Below are 13413 nucleotides of genomic sequence, written 5' to 3'. Positions count from 1 at the left end.
CTTTCGTTCAATGGACATGAATTCTATGTATAAAACCAAATAACCAATGTTATAGCAAAGATTGCTAAGAGTATGAATCCCACATTGGGAAAATAAAGAATTTTTTATATGCTTATAAGTAATTTGACTACTCTCTATATTGCAAATTGATTTGATTTATGATCCAACCTCAACTTTAAATTTTGAAATATATTAGAGCAATTAAGATTGGCAGTGATAAAGCTTCCATATCAGTAAAGTATACTGAATAAGAAATACAGCAGATATAAACTGATGAGTTTAAAGCCCAGAACTCTTCTGCCTAAAGTTGCATGGAACTCATTGAAAAAAGTTGGAAGGAACTGGTTGAAAATTTAATAAACTTGTGTACGTGTAATTTTTCTTCTTTTTTGTTACTTTTTGGGGGCTCGTCTTACAGCACTGCGCAAGATATATATGTTACCACTGATGCTGCCAAAGTCCTTCAATCCCTTCTGTGACAAAATTTGAGTTTTTACTCATGGCATATGCCTTGCAGACAAGATTTAACCAATTGTACCATACATTTTTTGTGTATTTACGTGATTTATGACTTGAACTAGGCCACCTCATGTTATCACCAACTTATATATATATATATATATATATATATATATATATATATATAGATATATATATAGATATTCGGTTCTCATCTGAACAAGGGAATTAATTGTTTGGAAGCCAGTTGTACAACTTTAGGTGTATCTTTATTTTATGTACTACAATTAAAGATGTTAAAAGTCTTCCCGTCTAACTTCTTGAAACTTATATATCCATTAGGATTGCATTCATATGGTTACACTATCTATATTATATATGTCTCATTCGAGAACAAGAGAGAGCTTGTATGTAACCGATTGTATATCTAGAGTATGTATCTCTCTCATTACGTAATATATATAACTTAAGGTGGCTAAAAATCTCAACTTGTTGATACTTATTTACCTACTTGAACCACAAATCACGTTATTTTGTCTAGTTAGTAGTTATATAGGTCTCATTCACGAATGAAAAAGTTTGTATTGTAACCGACTGTATATCTAACGTATGTATATCTCTTTCATTATGTAATATAACCGAAGGAGCTAAAAGCCTCCGAATTTAACTTCTTGTTGAAACTCATTTACATACTATGGTCACTTTCACATGGTTTTACTGTCTATGCTATCTTGGTACCATGTACTTTTTCTCTCCAATTAGATCTGCATGCAAGGAAGGATCCAGCTCGTACGCAGTTAAGATGAACAGAAAATTACGATTATTTTCTCCTATCCAACCTGTACACAACAAGCTGGTAATCATATCTGTTGACTAAGCTGAAAAAAGGTTGAAGAAAATGTGATAAGTGGTGCTTACTTTTCTGTAAAAAGGAACAATAAACCCTAATTGCTTTCAATCTTTTCCCACAAAACAGGCTTTTAATCTTTTGACCATTGAACTCGTTACTCATTTTCTAACAAAAATAAAAATAGAAACCAGTAACTGTCAGTTGGTTTAAATTTTTTTTGTTACGTAAGTTGTTTACTTCTTACATGTAGTCAGAGATATATTATAATTACATGTACCATGTTCTTCTCTTTGATATCTCTTCCTTTTCACGTTCAGTTGCTATTGTTTGCTTAGCGCTTATATTTCTAAGTTTATAAATGCTCGTAAAAATAAGAGTTCGACTATTACTATGCTCTAGGAATTTTATTTTTTTATCTTGGCTTAACCTTCCCGCTTTTCCGGCACAAATCCCTCATTGCACCTTTTATCATATGAACCCTAATTGGTCAAGATTGCAATCGAGCTCAAACGTGTGGAATGCCATGATACCAACCACTTACCACTGCAAGTGCAAACGTACGTGTGGAATGATTAGTCATACAATTTTATTTTAATTATTAAGCATCCACATTGCATACCACGACATGGAATAGCTTTTACATCCAAAAATTCTCTTTGGATTACAGCAAGAAGTGTGATTACAAAAGCTAAAGAAATTTTCATCTCGTATAAGTGCTTTTGCAAAAAAGAAATAGCGGACCAAGTGCTTACTAATTATGAGCCATTAAATCCTAAAATATAAGCCAAACTAAAGTCTTGATATCCAAGAATCTCTCCCATCCTTTTTTGAATAATGGGGAGGAATATTTGTTTGCCTTTGTGGAAAGCTCAAGTAAGAAAATAGTGTATTTTTGCTCACCAACCTGGCAATACATTTACCATTTTATTTATTATTATTGGATGATTTTAAATTTTAAGATTTGTGTGTATCTAATACATAGATATTGAAATTTAATTCACTCAACAATGATAAATAAGGGGTTGGACATCATCATCATTTGAGGTTAGTGAACAAAAATATTCCCATAAAAAAAAAAAAAGGGAGTTGTAATCATGGTGTTACGTAGATTGAGGAACATGGATTAGATAGTTGAGTCAGAGCAAAGGACTTTAAACTCTTTTTTTTGCATTATTGGAGAACATTGAGCTGGTTTTGTACTTACGAGTTAGGAGGACCTTTTTTACGAGTTAGGAGAACATTATGGAAGGGCCACTTCTAACGTTGCATGCATCATTTCATAATTTCATTGCATATACTCATTAAGCACCCCTTAGGCTTTCAAAATGAAAAAAAAGAGTCAGATGTGTGCATTGAAAGTTATATTTATGCGAGTTCAGATGATATTCAAATTCCCTACCCAAAGTGGCTCATTATCCAAGTGTTCAGATTGTTGTACTTGTACCCAATTTTTTTTTTTTTTTTACTTCCGTCCACGTTGCAAGATCTTCATAATTACCATATGAGCCAAAAGGTTTGGTTTGAAAAAACGCTTCTAACACTTTGGTTACAGACAGAAAAGTGGAACCCAAGGCCCACAATTGTCTTTTTGATTAATCCAGAATTTCCTCCACTAATTACTTACCCTAAACATAATCAACTTTATCTTTTTCCCTCCCTAAACATAACTAATTTCTTCCCATTTTTCCTTGTTCATGCAAACAACTTCTAAGACATTTCAGCAGAACACATCAGAGCTTTCTAGGTCTCATTCCAGGCAGCAAAGAGAGGCAACTGAGACATGGAGACAGCTGGCGGCCTCAGCTGTGCTGATGGGAACCAGGAGCCAACAGCTGCAGCGGCAGTTGGACTGATAAACTTTGATGCCAATGGAGGTTTTGCAAACAGCATGTTGGAGCCAGATTTATCAGGGCTTCCTTCTCTGGAGCTGCCCAAACTTGTCACCAACGAAGATGGATTCGAAAAGTGAGCCCCAACCCTAGCTGATTCATCCATCAATGTCTGACTTGAGTGCACTGATTCAACTCCAATATAATCCTCCAATGCCATTGAGAAGGAAGGGTTTCTATAGCTCCCTGAGCCGATTGATTTCTGATCAACTGTTTGAGCACAATTGTTTGCTTGTTGCTGTGCAGCAGATTGGTACAATGCCATCTTCCAGTCTAGGCTATTCCCATTGTTGATTTCAGTTTGATTGGCTTCAACATTGTTCTGTGTTGGTGGGTTATGCTCAATGGCCAGGATGTTAGGTTCAATCACCTTGGTGCGCCTAGCAAACTCTCCGGCAAGTAGGGTATTGCTGGACATGATTTTTTCTACATCATACTTGGTAATGTCAAAGTTGGTGACCGCATTTGCGCCACGGAACTTGATTGCTGCTATGTCATAAGCTTCTGCAGCTTCCTCTTGGGTGCCTGAAATTCACTTCAAATTTAGAAATTTGGACAAAACCGCATTAATTAGCTTTGCAAGATCAAAACTTTAACAGTAAAATAAAGCCTTTTAATACGTGATTCTAGCTGGGATGTCCCTTTCGAACACAGCCTTAAAAAAGTTCATTGTTACATTTCATCAGCCTTATAAAAAGTGTGAGACTGAGTTGCCATATAAATAAGTCCTTCGAAAAAGTGCTTAAGCAAAGAGCCTCATGCAATTTAGAAAACGTACGCATATTACCAAAAGGAAAAATTCAAACAATGCATGAATTTTACCAAAAGTTCCAAGATAAAGATCCTTGTTTCCAGCAACCCTGCCAATCCTAGCTTGCCATCTCCCATGCTGGTGATGTCTGCAGAAAACAAAACCAAAATTAGCACAAAGTTCAACTATTTTAACCTTCAAATTCACTGTGTTTAATGCAAAGGAAAAACTGAAAAAAAAAACCTTGTCACGCCTCGGTACATTGAAGCCCCTCTCGAAAATCCACTGCTTTTCCTGAAAATCAAAGGAACACATGAATACACATCTAAAAATCTAGAAACATTAGAAATTACGTTCTGTGAATAACAAACCAAAATTGCTACCTTCTCAGATGCGCAACATATTCCTGCCGGCTCATATTCTTCATCTCTTCAAGTTGTGCAGTGTAATTGTCCAGCTGAAAAAAGACCAAGAGAATGAAACTTCAGCTACTATAAAGCTTTCACAATCTGATAAAACTCCGAGAGTTGGAACCCTACCGGAAAGTTTATATGAGTTGCAGAACCCCAGTACTTAAGAGCAGCAAGATCATATGCTCTAGCAGCTTTCTCCTCCATATCATAACCTCCTGCAGTTCAAATGAACAAATGATTATTTGAAATCAACAACAAATTACTGATAATTAAAACTAAAATTCAAAATTATTGTTGTAGAGAAAAGACATACCAAGATAAACTGCATTATTTGATTTGAATGGTATCCAACAGCAGCATAAACATGACAAGTAAAGAATTAATAGCATAAGTCAAATTTCAGTCGCAGATAGGGGCCAAAAAAAATTTCGGTAAAAAAAGAAATAATTCCAAACAAATAGTAAGAATGTTTTGTTTTTATTGACCAACCTTGCCTTCCTTTTCTGGTTTGCCCTTCCTTCTTACAGCTGTTGTCCCACAGATGTGCCTCGTATCTTCCAGTCCATCTATGCCTAAGGGAAGCAAAAATTAAACAAAAAAAGGTTACTTGAAGAACAATCTGAGAAAAAAGAAAAGAAAAAGGGTAACGATTTTCGCACTCCGGTTTTCCCCTTACACACTACTTCCATAGTTTTCGTCCTCGATTCTCCTTGGATTTACCGTATCCAAAGACTAGGAAATAAGGAAGGTGTGTGGCGGGAAAAAATGGGAATAAAAATCACTTCTCGATGACCCCCACACAACAATGTCATGAAAATTGGAAACAATTTCTAGTAAAATAACAAAAATGACGAGATGGTTTTGAGATGAACCTTGTGACACCTCTAAACTGTGAGGTTCTCTGCCCAAATGTGTCAATGGACTTCCTGTGAACAGGCTGCTTCTGGCCAAGCTTTCCGCAGCCCCTCTTCTTTGTTTCAATGGCTGCCACTGCACATTCTGTCTGAGTGGGAGAGATCTGCTTTGGAGCTGTCACACAGCTTGTCTGTGATCCAGGGCTCATGGACAGTGTCAGCGACTGCAAATCGCCACGGTTCATGCCTCCATGAACGGACCCAGAACCGCCATTCTCAACAACCATGGTTACATTGTTCATGTGGTGGTGCTCCAGAGCTGGGTGTGCAGAGTACTGCCTGGAAACCCAGCAGGTTTTCAAGTCCTCTGGCATTTGAGTCATTTGGGTATTCTTAGAATGTTCTTCCTCCAACTGGTTATGGTAGATTCCTTGGATTGGGATTCCAGAGTAGTAGGAATTGGAATGGACAGGAATGTGATGATTCTGCTGCTGCTGCTGCTCTGCCGCTGCATTGTAGTAGCTGTCTAAGCTCAGAGCCATGGCTTCTCTCTCCTCACTCACATAATCATGAGCTGCTCCTCCTAGAAAGTCCTCCAGTTTTGGGGATGTGTTGGGCATTATTCCTTCACATTAACCAACAGAAGAAAACAAATATCAAAACTTCATACAGACTTAACCATTTTGTCTAGAGAGAGAGGGAGAGAACGAAATGTAATTTGGGTTTTAGAAAGAAGAAAAGGACCTTCTGTTTGTGACCTTCCGAGAGCTTCCATGATGCAGAGAGAGCCATCTGATTTGAGAGGCATTACAGAGAGAGGAGAGTATTGAAAATTACCATTATCTCCAACTCCATAGCAGCAGAGCCCAGAGCTGCTGAGGTTGTAGAAGCTGCTGTTGTTGCTTGGGAGGGCAGCTGAGCAGGAAGAAGAAGAAGCATCCTCCATTTTCATGTGGGGTAAGAGTGAAAAACCAAACCAGTTGTTATTGTTACTGTTACTGCTACCATTGTTGTTATTGTTATGATCATTCATGGACTTCATCTTCCTCTTTCTTTCTCTCTCTTCCTTTTTTTTTGGGGTTTTGGATTTCAACTTCTTGCTTCTAAAATCTACTCAATCATTGACAGCAAATAATCTAATCATGTCAAAAATCTCCTTCCCTCCCCATAAGAAAAAGAAAAAACTTGGTTTTTTGTTCTCTAGCTCGTAGCTTCTGAACTTCCACCAAGAAAAACTAACTTTCGAAACACTCCCTTCTACGCACTCACATATATAATAACATCCTCTCTCTCTCTCTAAAGACAGAAGAACCTGTGGTCTCTTGAAACTAAACAAAGAGAATATAAATATATTTAAAGCTTCGGCAAGCAAAGCAAAATGCTGGAGGGCATCCGCAGCATATATCCCATAGGGATCTGTGTATGTGAGAAAGACCACGACTTTTCCTTTCCTCTTAAACCCTACCAAAAACCCAGATCCGATATTATCATAAAACCCTCTTACTTTTCCTCATTAATTACCCAAATAAACCCAGAAAAACTACACTAAATAAAACCCAGAAATTATTATTCTCAATTTTTTTTTAATAATCTCTCTCACTGTTCATTGACATTAGTCAGTGGTCAGCTGAATCTAGTGGGTGTGTGGTAGCCAATGGTGAGGAGAGAGGGAGAGAGCGAGGGACGTTGTCAGATATCCAAAACTAGTTTGCTTTATTTCTACAGTCATAGGGCCTTAAGATAGATTTGACGATCAGGGCCTGCCCATCCAGTCACTTCATACAGTACAGCGTTTGTGCCCCTCTGCAGCCTCAAAGGATCTACAAATTTATATTCTAATTAATGATTTTCAATTCCTTTTCAACTTTTTTATTTTCAAAAGGAACACATTGCTCTCTGACTAATTAAATTGAATTCAAGCATGCAAAACTCGAAACAAGAAGCTGAAAAACTTTACCATTAGGCTCGACCGACTTTGATGACGACTTTGATGCATTATTATAATTGATGGTCTATCTTACTTGCTAAACATCTGATTCTATTTTTCGGTATAAACGATATTATTATTTTAATTTGCATTAAAAAGGAGAAGGTTTGAATTCCAAATTCAATGTGTTAAAAGAAAATCATAGACACCAAAATAATTAACTGCTTGCAAATGTCCGACGAACATGTTTGTAAAAAAATGTTATTAATCCACCAATCAGTTTGGTTCACGACTTCAGAAAAAAATTATAATATCTGTAGTGGTAGTGAATTGAAATGGGAAAGAAAAATGGTAACGTAAAAGAATAGAATAACTAAAGGAAGACATAACAAATTTTTTCTTATGGTGGTTTGATAAGGATTGGAGTGAATGAGGTGTGACATATGGAAATGTCTTTACCTTTTCAGGTTCGGAAATGTAGACTCTTAAAAGTGAGATTTTTCATGCATTTTTTGTTACTTTATTGTTTAACGTCAAATTTTAAGACAACATTATAAAATATTGTGCCTAAAATATAAGTTCTCAAAAAGTAGAATCTATTTTTAAGAGAGTCACATTAACATTTATCTTTCTGATCACAACAGTGATATAATAATTACGAATTGGAATCCAAGTTAGATTTCTTTTGTTTTATTGGTTTGGTTTGGCATAATGCTCCTATGATTGGAAACAAATAGGTGCTAATTGCTGCAGCGGCCTCTTGACGTTTTCAGGAAAATTACAAAATTTATAAATTTTAAGGGCATTGAGATTGAGTTTTACGAAACACTTTATATTACAACAAGATATTAAATTTTTGCCGTATAATAATTAAGAAATAACAGTTAATAATTATGCATTATAAGATATTCCTTTGTGAAGCGAGTGAGAATAATAAAACTTGGTTGGAATTTAATTAATTGTTTGTTTAAGGAAGCCACATCATAATTTTAAGGCTAAACTTGCAAAATCAAGTACTTAGATATCAGAGGGGAACTTTGCTGAAATAGGTAGCAGTCCAAAGCAGGTGAACATACAGAGCATCTCCCTTTCACAACTTTAAATTCAAATTGCACCAAAGAACAAGTGAATTTCCTTTTTAGTAAAACAATAAGTGAATATTATTTTGTAAGGAATGTATGCTAAAGTATAGGAAATTTATAATATAATATTTTGATTTGAGTATTCAAATTTTGGGGAATAAATTTAGGGTTTCAATATAATTTGAGTAAGAAGAATGACTAAGAATCAATTGCTCATATCGTCCTGATAAATATAAAATTTTATACAATAAACCTCTGTACATTTACCTGTGTAATTGATCATTGTATGTTGTTCAACATGTAAAATGACTTGAGATACAATGACCAACCGATCTACAGGGACACACACCTAAAGTTAAATCCGTTGATTAGTATTCAACCGAATTAATTAATTCTGTGGCCAATTGCTTTTAAGTAATAAGGCAGTGTTTAGTCAACACCTGCTTCCAGACAAAAAGTGGGGCGTGGGTCTTATGATATGCATGAAATATTCCAGAAATTATGAGCAAAGGCCCCCCCCCCCCTCCCAAAACAAGAGCCTTTTTTGCAAAAGCGATTTCCTATCATCTTTTTGGTTTGATGTTAATCTGATCAGACACATCCAAACCTACCATTAACTAAATGGAACATTAAAGATTTCCAATTTAATTTAAGTTGGTTTGATTAACTAGTTAATTACTATAAGAAATCATAATTTAGTTTCCCCCCATCTTATTTTTTCTTACCTTTATTTTTTTTCGCTGAAAATGGCAGGAAGTTGTCTAAATTGCTTTTTCAGTGTTTGCCCTTTTGTTATTTATAGGGTTTCTTTTTCGAGTGGGATCAGTGGCTGCATGGGTTGTTTTTGCATGAAAGTTTTTCATGGCGACAGATTTTCAAATGTGAATGATTTTGGTTTGAACCTTGGAAGATTGACTGAATTTGGGAGGGAATTGGTGAATATACCACAAAAAGTTTTCATAAGGCTTTTTATTTTTATTTTTTTAACAAACGGCTGAATAATTATACAAAATGAGAAAAATAATTTGTGCCCTTATAATCTAATTTTTTTATGCGTTCTGATTTTGACAAAACAATATTTTAAACTCGTTTAATTTACGAGTATAAAATTTATATTAAGATACAAGAGATGTGAATACTACGTTAATCAACTTGTCTAACACCACATCAACTTGACCATACTTTTAAGTGAAGCAAGTGTAATGGGATTGATGTGGGTACGTAGTGCAGCTTTTGATTTCTAACTCTCAACGTTAACAGGTTAAATCATTTCTTTAACTAAGCTTAGTGGTGGCCCTGCCAACTGCATCAAAATGGACACGCATTGAACATGAAAAACAAAGTTTAATTAATTAGTGTTTAATTATAGTACCAATAGATGCATTACAGGAAAAAAAGCGGGAAAAGTGGGATGCCAGACGCACAAAAGGGACAACATTTGTCTTAGATAGTAACTTGTATTTTTGTAGTATTCAATTAGTCAGAGGTGTGGACCTTGGGAGGACAGCAAGAACCATAGAATTACAAAGTCAAACAGTAGAAAACAATTAAAATGCCAGTAATCACAAGCCAAAATTATTAAATTAACAAAGAAAACTCACACTAATCAATCACTAATTACATCGTCACTTAAAAGAGAAATAAATTAATTTCTTCACTGGCATGAGAAGACTTGTATAGACTACTTGTACTTTTTCTATACAACATGCGTCTCATATACATAGTTAAACATGCGCTACTAACGCAATAGTATAAATGTTTGACGCATATTGCATAAACATGTGATATACAATATCAACATTTCATGTACATTGTTAGCGTCTCACACGTCCAATGCGAACTGCATGCTTCGTGCAAGTTTTTCATCACCTAGCCATTTGAAAGTACTAAAAGATGAAATGTGAATAGTTTTAACGGCATAAATTTCCAAATTAGTTGATTCATCAAGTCATCTGCTTCGAATCTTCGTAATCACCAACAGTATTTGTGGTACAAAAGTCAACAGAAATTTGCAGAAGGATGAAGGTGCAGGTGTGCTTCACAAAATCACAGTGTTACATTAATTTCTTTGGCATAAGCCGCATAACAGTGCCTCCTCTACAAGAAACCTAAACCCTAAAGATTACCTGCTGCCGTTTTTCAGCTACCTCTGCTGCTAATATACGGTTTCTATTGAATAGGAGAGTACTATACACATTCTTTTTAATTTGGGTACATTCTTGTTTCTATTAAATTTCAAGTTTACCCTAAGTTATGATGAATTGACTAATATAACCTCCACTTCACTTCGCATGGTCCAACCTCAAATAATGGCATTCAGTGTTAAATGCTCGTCGGCCAAATAATTATAATTTAGTCATTGGTTAGTGATGAATTTTGAACAAATCAGATAATTTTTTAGATTTTAAACCTTTAACATTCTTTATTTAAGATAGTCTTAGACCTTAAAAAGAGAAGGAATTGTCATTGAATTTATCCACTTGTAGATGCGTGCTGTTATTATCAATCCACATTTTAACAATATCGCTGGATTCTTCATAATATACGTATCAATGATTATATTTATATGAACTTTTAGTGGTTAACGTATTGTGTTCGAAATTTTCAGTTGCTTCTTTTGAAGAGGTTTGAAAGGCTGGAAAAATAGTGTGTGTATGTACATGCAGTGACAGGGGAAAATAAATGAGGGGAGGGAGTAATGAGAATCACGTGAGGAACAGAATATCTAAAGAAAATCTAAGGAAAGATCAACACATAAGCCAAAGCAACTGTGAGCAGAAAGAAAGAAAGTGGATTATGAGATCACTGGATGGATGATGCCTACTCAACTCCACTGAGAGAAGGACATTTGTAGATCTACAGCTCTCTATCTAGCTACATCTATTGGGTCTGCAGCTGCAGCTGCAGCTGCTGCTACTGTGCCACTCGCTCTCTTGCTGTTTTCCTATGTGCAAAGCGTGTCCACACCCCACCCCCCTCTCTCCCCCCTTCATTTGCATGCAAGGCCCAAGTCTTCCCAAATTTACCAGTTTCTCTATCCGTCACTGCCCTTTCTCTCTCTCAGAGGTGACATGTCAAAGTCCAAGCCTATCTGTCACGTCACTATCACCTTAGATTCTCTCTCTTTCATTCCCTAGTGACCTAGCTACTTTCATTCACTTCTAATTAGGAGATAGACGACTGGAAACATGATCATTAATCCAAGTACCTGAATTATAATGAAAATATAGTAAGATAGTTGTGAATGCACCGTGAGTTGATCGTGATCGTTTTAGCTTTATAATTTCTCTGTGCATAATTGGTTAGAACCATTTCGCATGCATGCACAATTCTAAGACGTGCTCCTCTAATTACGAATAAATGGAGTATTACCAACTTAAGAAATCAATGGAATGTACCATATTACTCTATATAGTGATTATATCATTACTCTATTGCTGCTCAAAAGTGTACAATAATTGGTTGGAGAAATTCAAAGCATATGAAGATCTTCTTACATGGGTAGGTAGGTTAATTTAATTATAATTCGTTCAGTTTCGAAGGCCTTTATCATATCGTCACCAATCTCTGAGATTGGGAAGTGGCTTTAATGTTTAATGCTGGTGCAAACAGCTAGCTTTTTCAGATGGTATTCATTTGGGGTTTCCATTTTGCTTGTTAAATGGATGAAGAGGGTGAAAGGATGTTGCTTTTTTATAGAAATATGGGGCATTAGGTCCAAACATGTTCTGATCCATGACAGGAATGCGGTGAAAAAGAAGGATACTGAGCATAAGGATCAATTGATCAATTGATTCGGGCCGTTGAAATTTGATCCAACTGCTACAATTATTATAACTTTTAGTGAGACTTTCTATTTGTAGCTGTTGGATCAAATTTCAACGGACCGGATCAATTGATCCCTAAACTCAGGATCTTTAGATCTGGAGAGGATCTAGATCCGAAAAAGAAAGCCACCCCCACACCACATACTTATATTAATATTCAAAGCTCAATTCTTCATGTGAATCCTTCTATTAAATATAAAAATTCTATTGTGCTTCAGAGTACTTAGATAGTAAAAACAGTTCTAATTAGACCGCTTATATTTTAGTATTATGGAGCGCAAGTTGGCCAAACTCAATGTGAAAGGGGCTCCAGTGAAGTAGTCCTAATCGAGTATCAACTTTTACCACCAAAAGAATAGGCATGACTTGATCGAATGTTGGTCTAATTTGGTGTGAAAAACTACTCTAATTAAATGGATCTTTACAAGTTCTAAGTGTTACAGCAAAAAAAAAGAAAAATATAAGACAATCTGTACTTTAGCCTTACTCCGAGAACTACCTAAATAAGACGGATCCGCACAAGTTTTAACTTTTACCAACAAAATTAAAACTGGAAGGATAAGATCCCATCGTCAAAGTAATAAGATGCCCGTTATCCCAATGAGAATCTAACTTAATCATGAACTCATGATCACAGGATCAATCAAAGGTCAAAATTGGTCAACCATGACTGCATCAACCGTGTCCAAGAAATTATTTGAACCCGATGGGCTGTTAGATGAAAGATAAGAAAGGAAAGATAAAAGAAGTGGCTCTTTAGGCATATTCTGGCAGATGGGACACTTTAGGCAGCCAATGGCGACGGCTACATCCACAGCCTGCTTCTGCGTCTCAGTCTCAGTCTGCACACTTATGCCATCCCTACTCCTATTATTATTTTATATTTTGATTTATTTTGTTTATTATTATTAAATCCTAGAAGTAATAAATATAAAAAAGAAATTGTAAATAGCAAAAATATTCCGTTGCCGGGACTTGAACCCGGGTCTCTCGGGTGAGAGCCGAGTATCCTGACCAACTAGACTACAACGGATTTGGTTGCTCTTCTTGTGGTTTCAATTTTAATAACATTAAGTAGCCATTTTTTTTAGCATGGGCCACAACGACAACCCAATGGGATTTTTGTATAAGCTGTCAGGCAAAAGTTATGCATAAGCCTGGCCCGGTTATTTGTAATGGATGGCTTCCAATTGCAACTTCAGTGAATTCTTTGTTACCTTTTACCTCCTTTTATTTTTGGCTGATACAAGCGACAACGGGAAAGAAAAATTGAAACCTAGGATTTCAAGTACAAAAATATGATGAAACCTCAACTTTCTTTCGTATACTCTTTTTTTTTTTGAATCCATTCCGCCTTCCTG

The 13413-nt window shown here is 35.8% G+C and overlaps 1 protein-coding gene and 1 non-coding gene across 2 annotated transcripts; both read right to left on the bottom strand.

Moving 5' to 3' along the window:
* Window positions 1-2823: 2823 nt before the first annotated feature.
* LOC137747937 (AP2-like ethylene-responsive transcription factor ANT) lies at window positions 2824-6406 on the bottom strand. The gene is made up of 9 exons (XM_068488064.2): window positions 5961-6406; window positions 5235-5841; window positions 4852-4934; window positions 4676-4684; window positions 4489-4577; window positions 4333-4406; window positions 4193-4243; window positions 4021-4097; window positions 2824-3723 (listed from the first exon to the last, which is right to left on the bottom strand). Exons 1-9 carry the CDS (start codon window positions 6256-6258, stop codon window positions 3050-3052), a joined length of 1962 nt encoding a protein of 653 aa, XP_068344165.1. The 5' UTR covers window positions 6259-6406; the 3' UTR covers window positions 2824-3049.
* Window positions 6407-13012: 6606 nt separating this feature from the next.
* TRNAE-CUC (transfer RNA glutamic acid (anticodon CUC)) lies at window positions 13013-13085 on the bottom strand. Its single transcript has one exon. It is a non-coding gene; the product is annotated as a tRNA-Glu (tRNA).
* Window positions 13086-13413: the final 328 nt, after the last annotated feature.

The sequence above is a fragment of the Pyrus communis genome, chromosome 15 (genome assembly GCF_041283825.1).
Source record: "Pyrus communis isolate YQ-2024b chromosome 15, ASM4128382v1, whole genome shotgun sequence".
In the NCBI taxonomy this organism is placed as follows: Eukaryota; Viridiplantae; Streptophyta; class Magnoliopsida; order Rosales; family Rosaceae; genus Pyrus; species Pyrus communis.
The sequence above is the reverse complement of the archived record's forward strand: the minus strand, read 5'-3'. Positions and strand labels throughout refer to the sequence as shown.

Coding starts and splice junctions, on each gene's coding strand:
- LOC137747937 (XM_068488064.2), bottom strand. CDS start 6,258: ATGAAGTCCATGAATGATCATAACAATAACAACAATGGTAGCAGTAAC. Junction 4,935..5,234: donor CAGTTTAGAGGTGTCACAAG/GTTCATCTCAAA, acceptor TGCTTCCCTTAG/GCATAGATGGACTGGAAGAT. Junction 4,407..4,488: donor CAACTCATATAAACTTTCCG/GTAGGGTTCCAA, acceptor GTCTTTTTTCAG/CTGGACAATTACACTGCACA.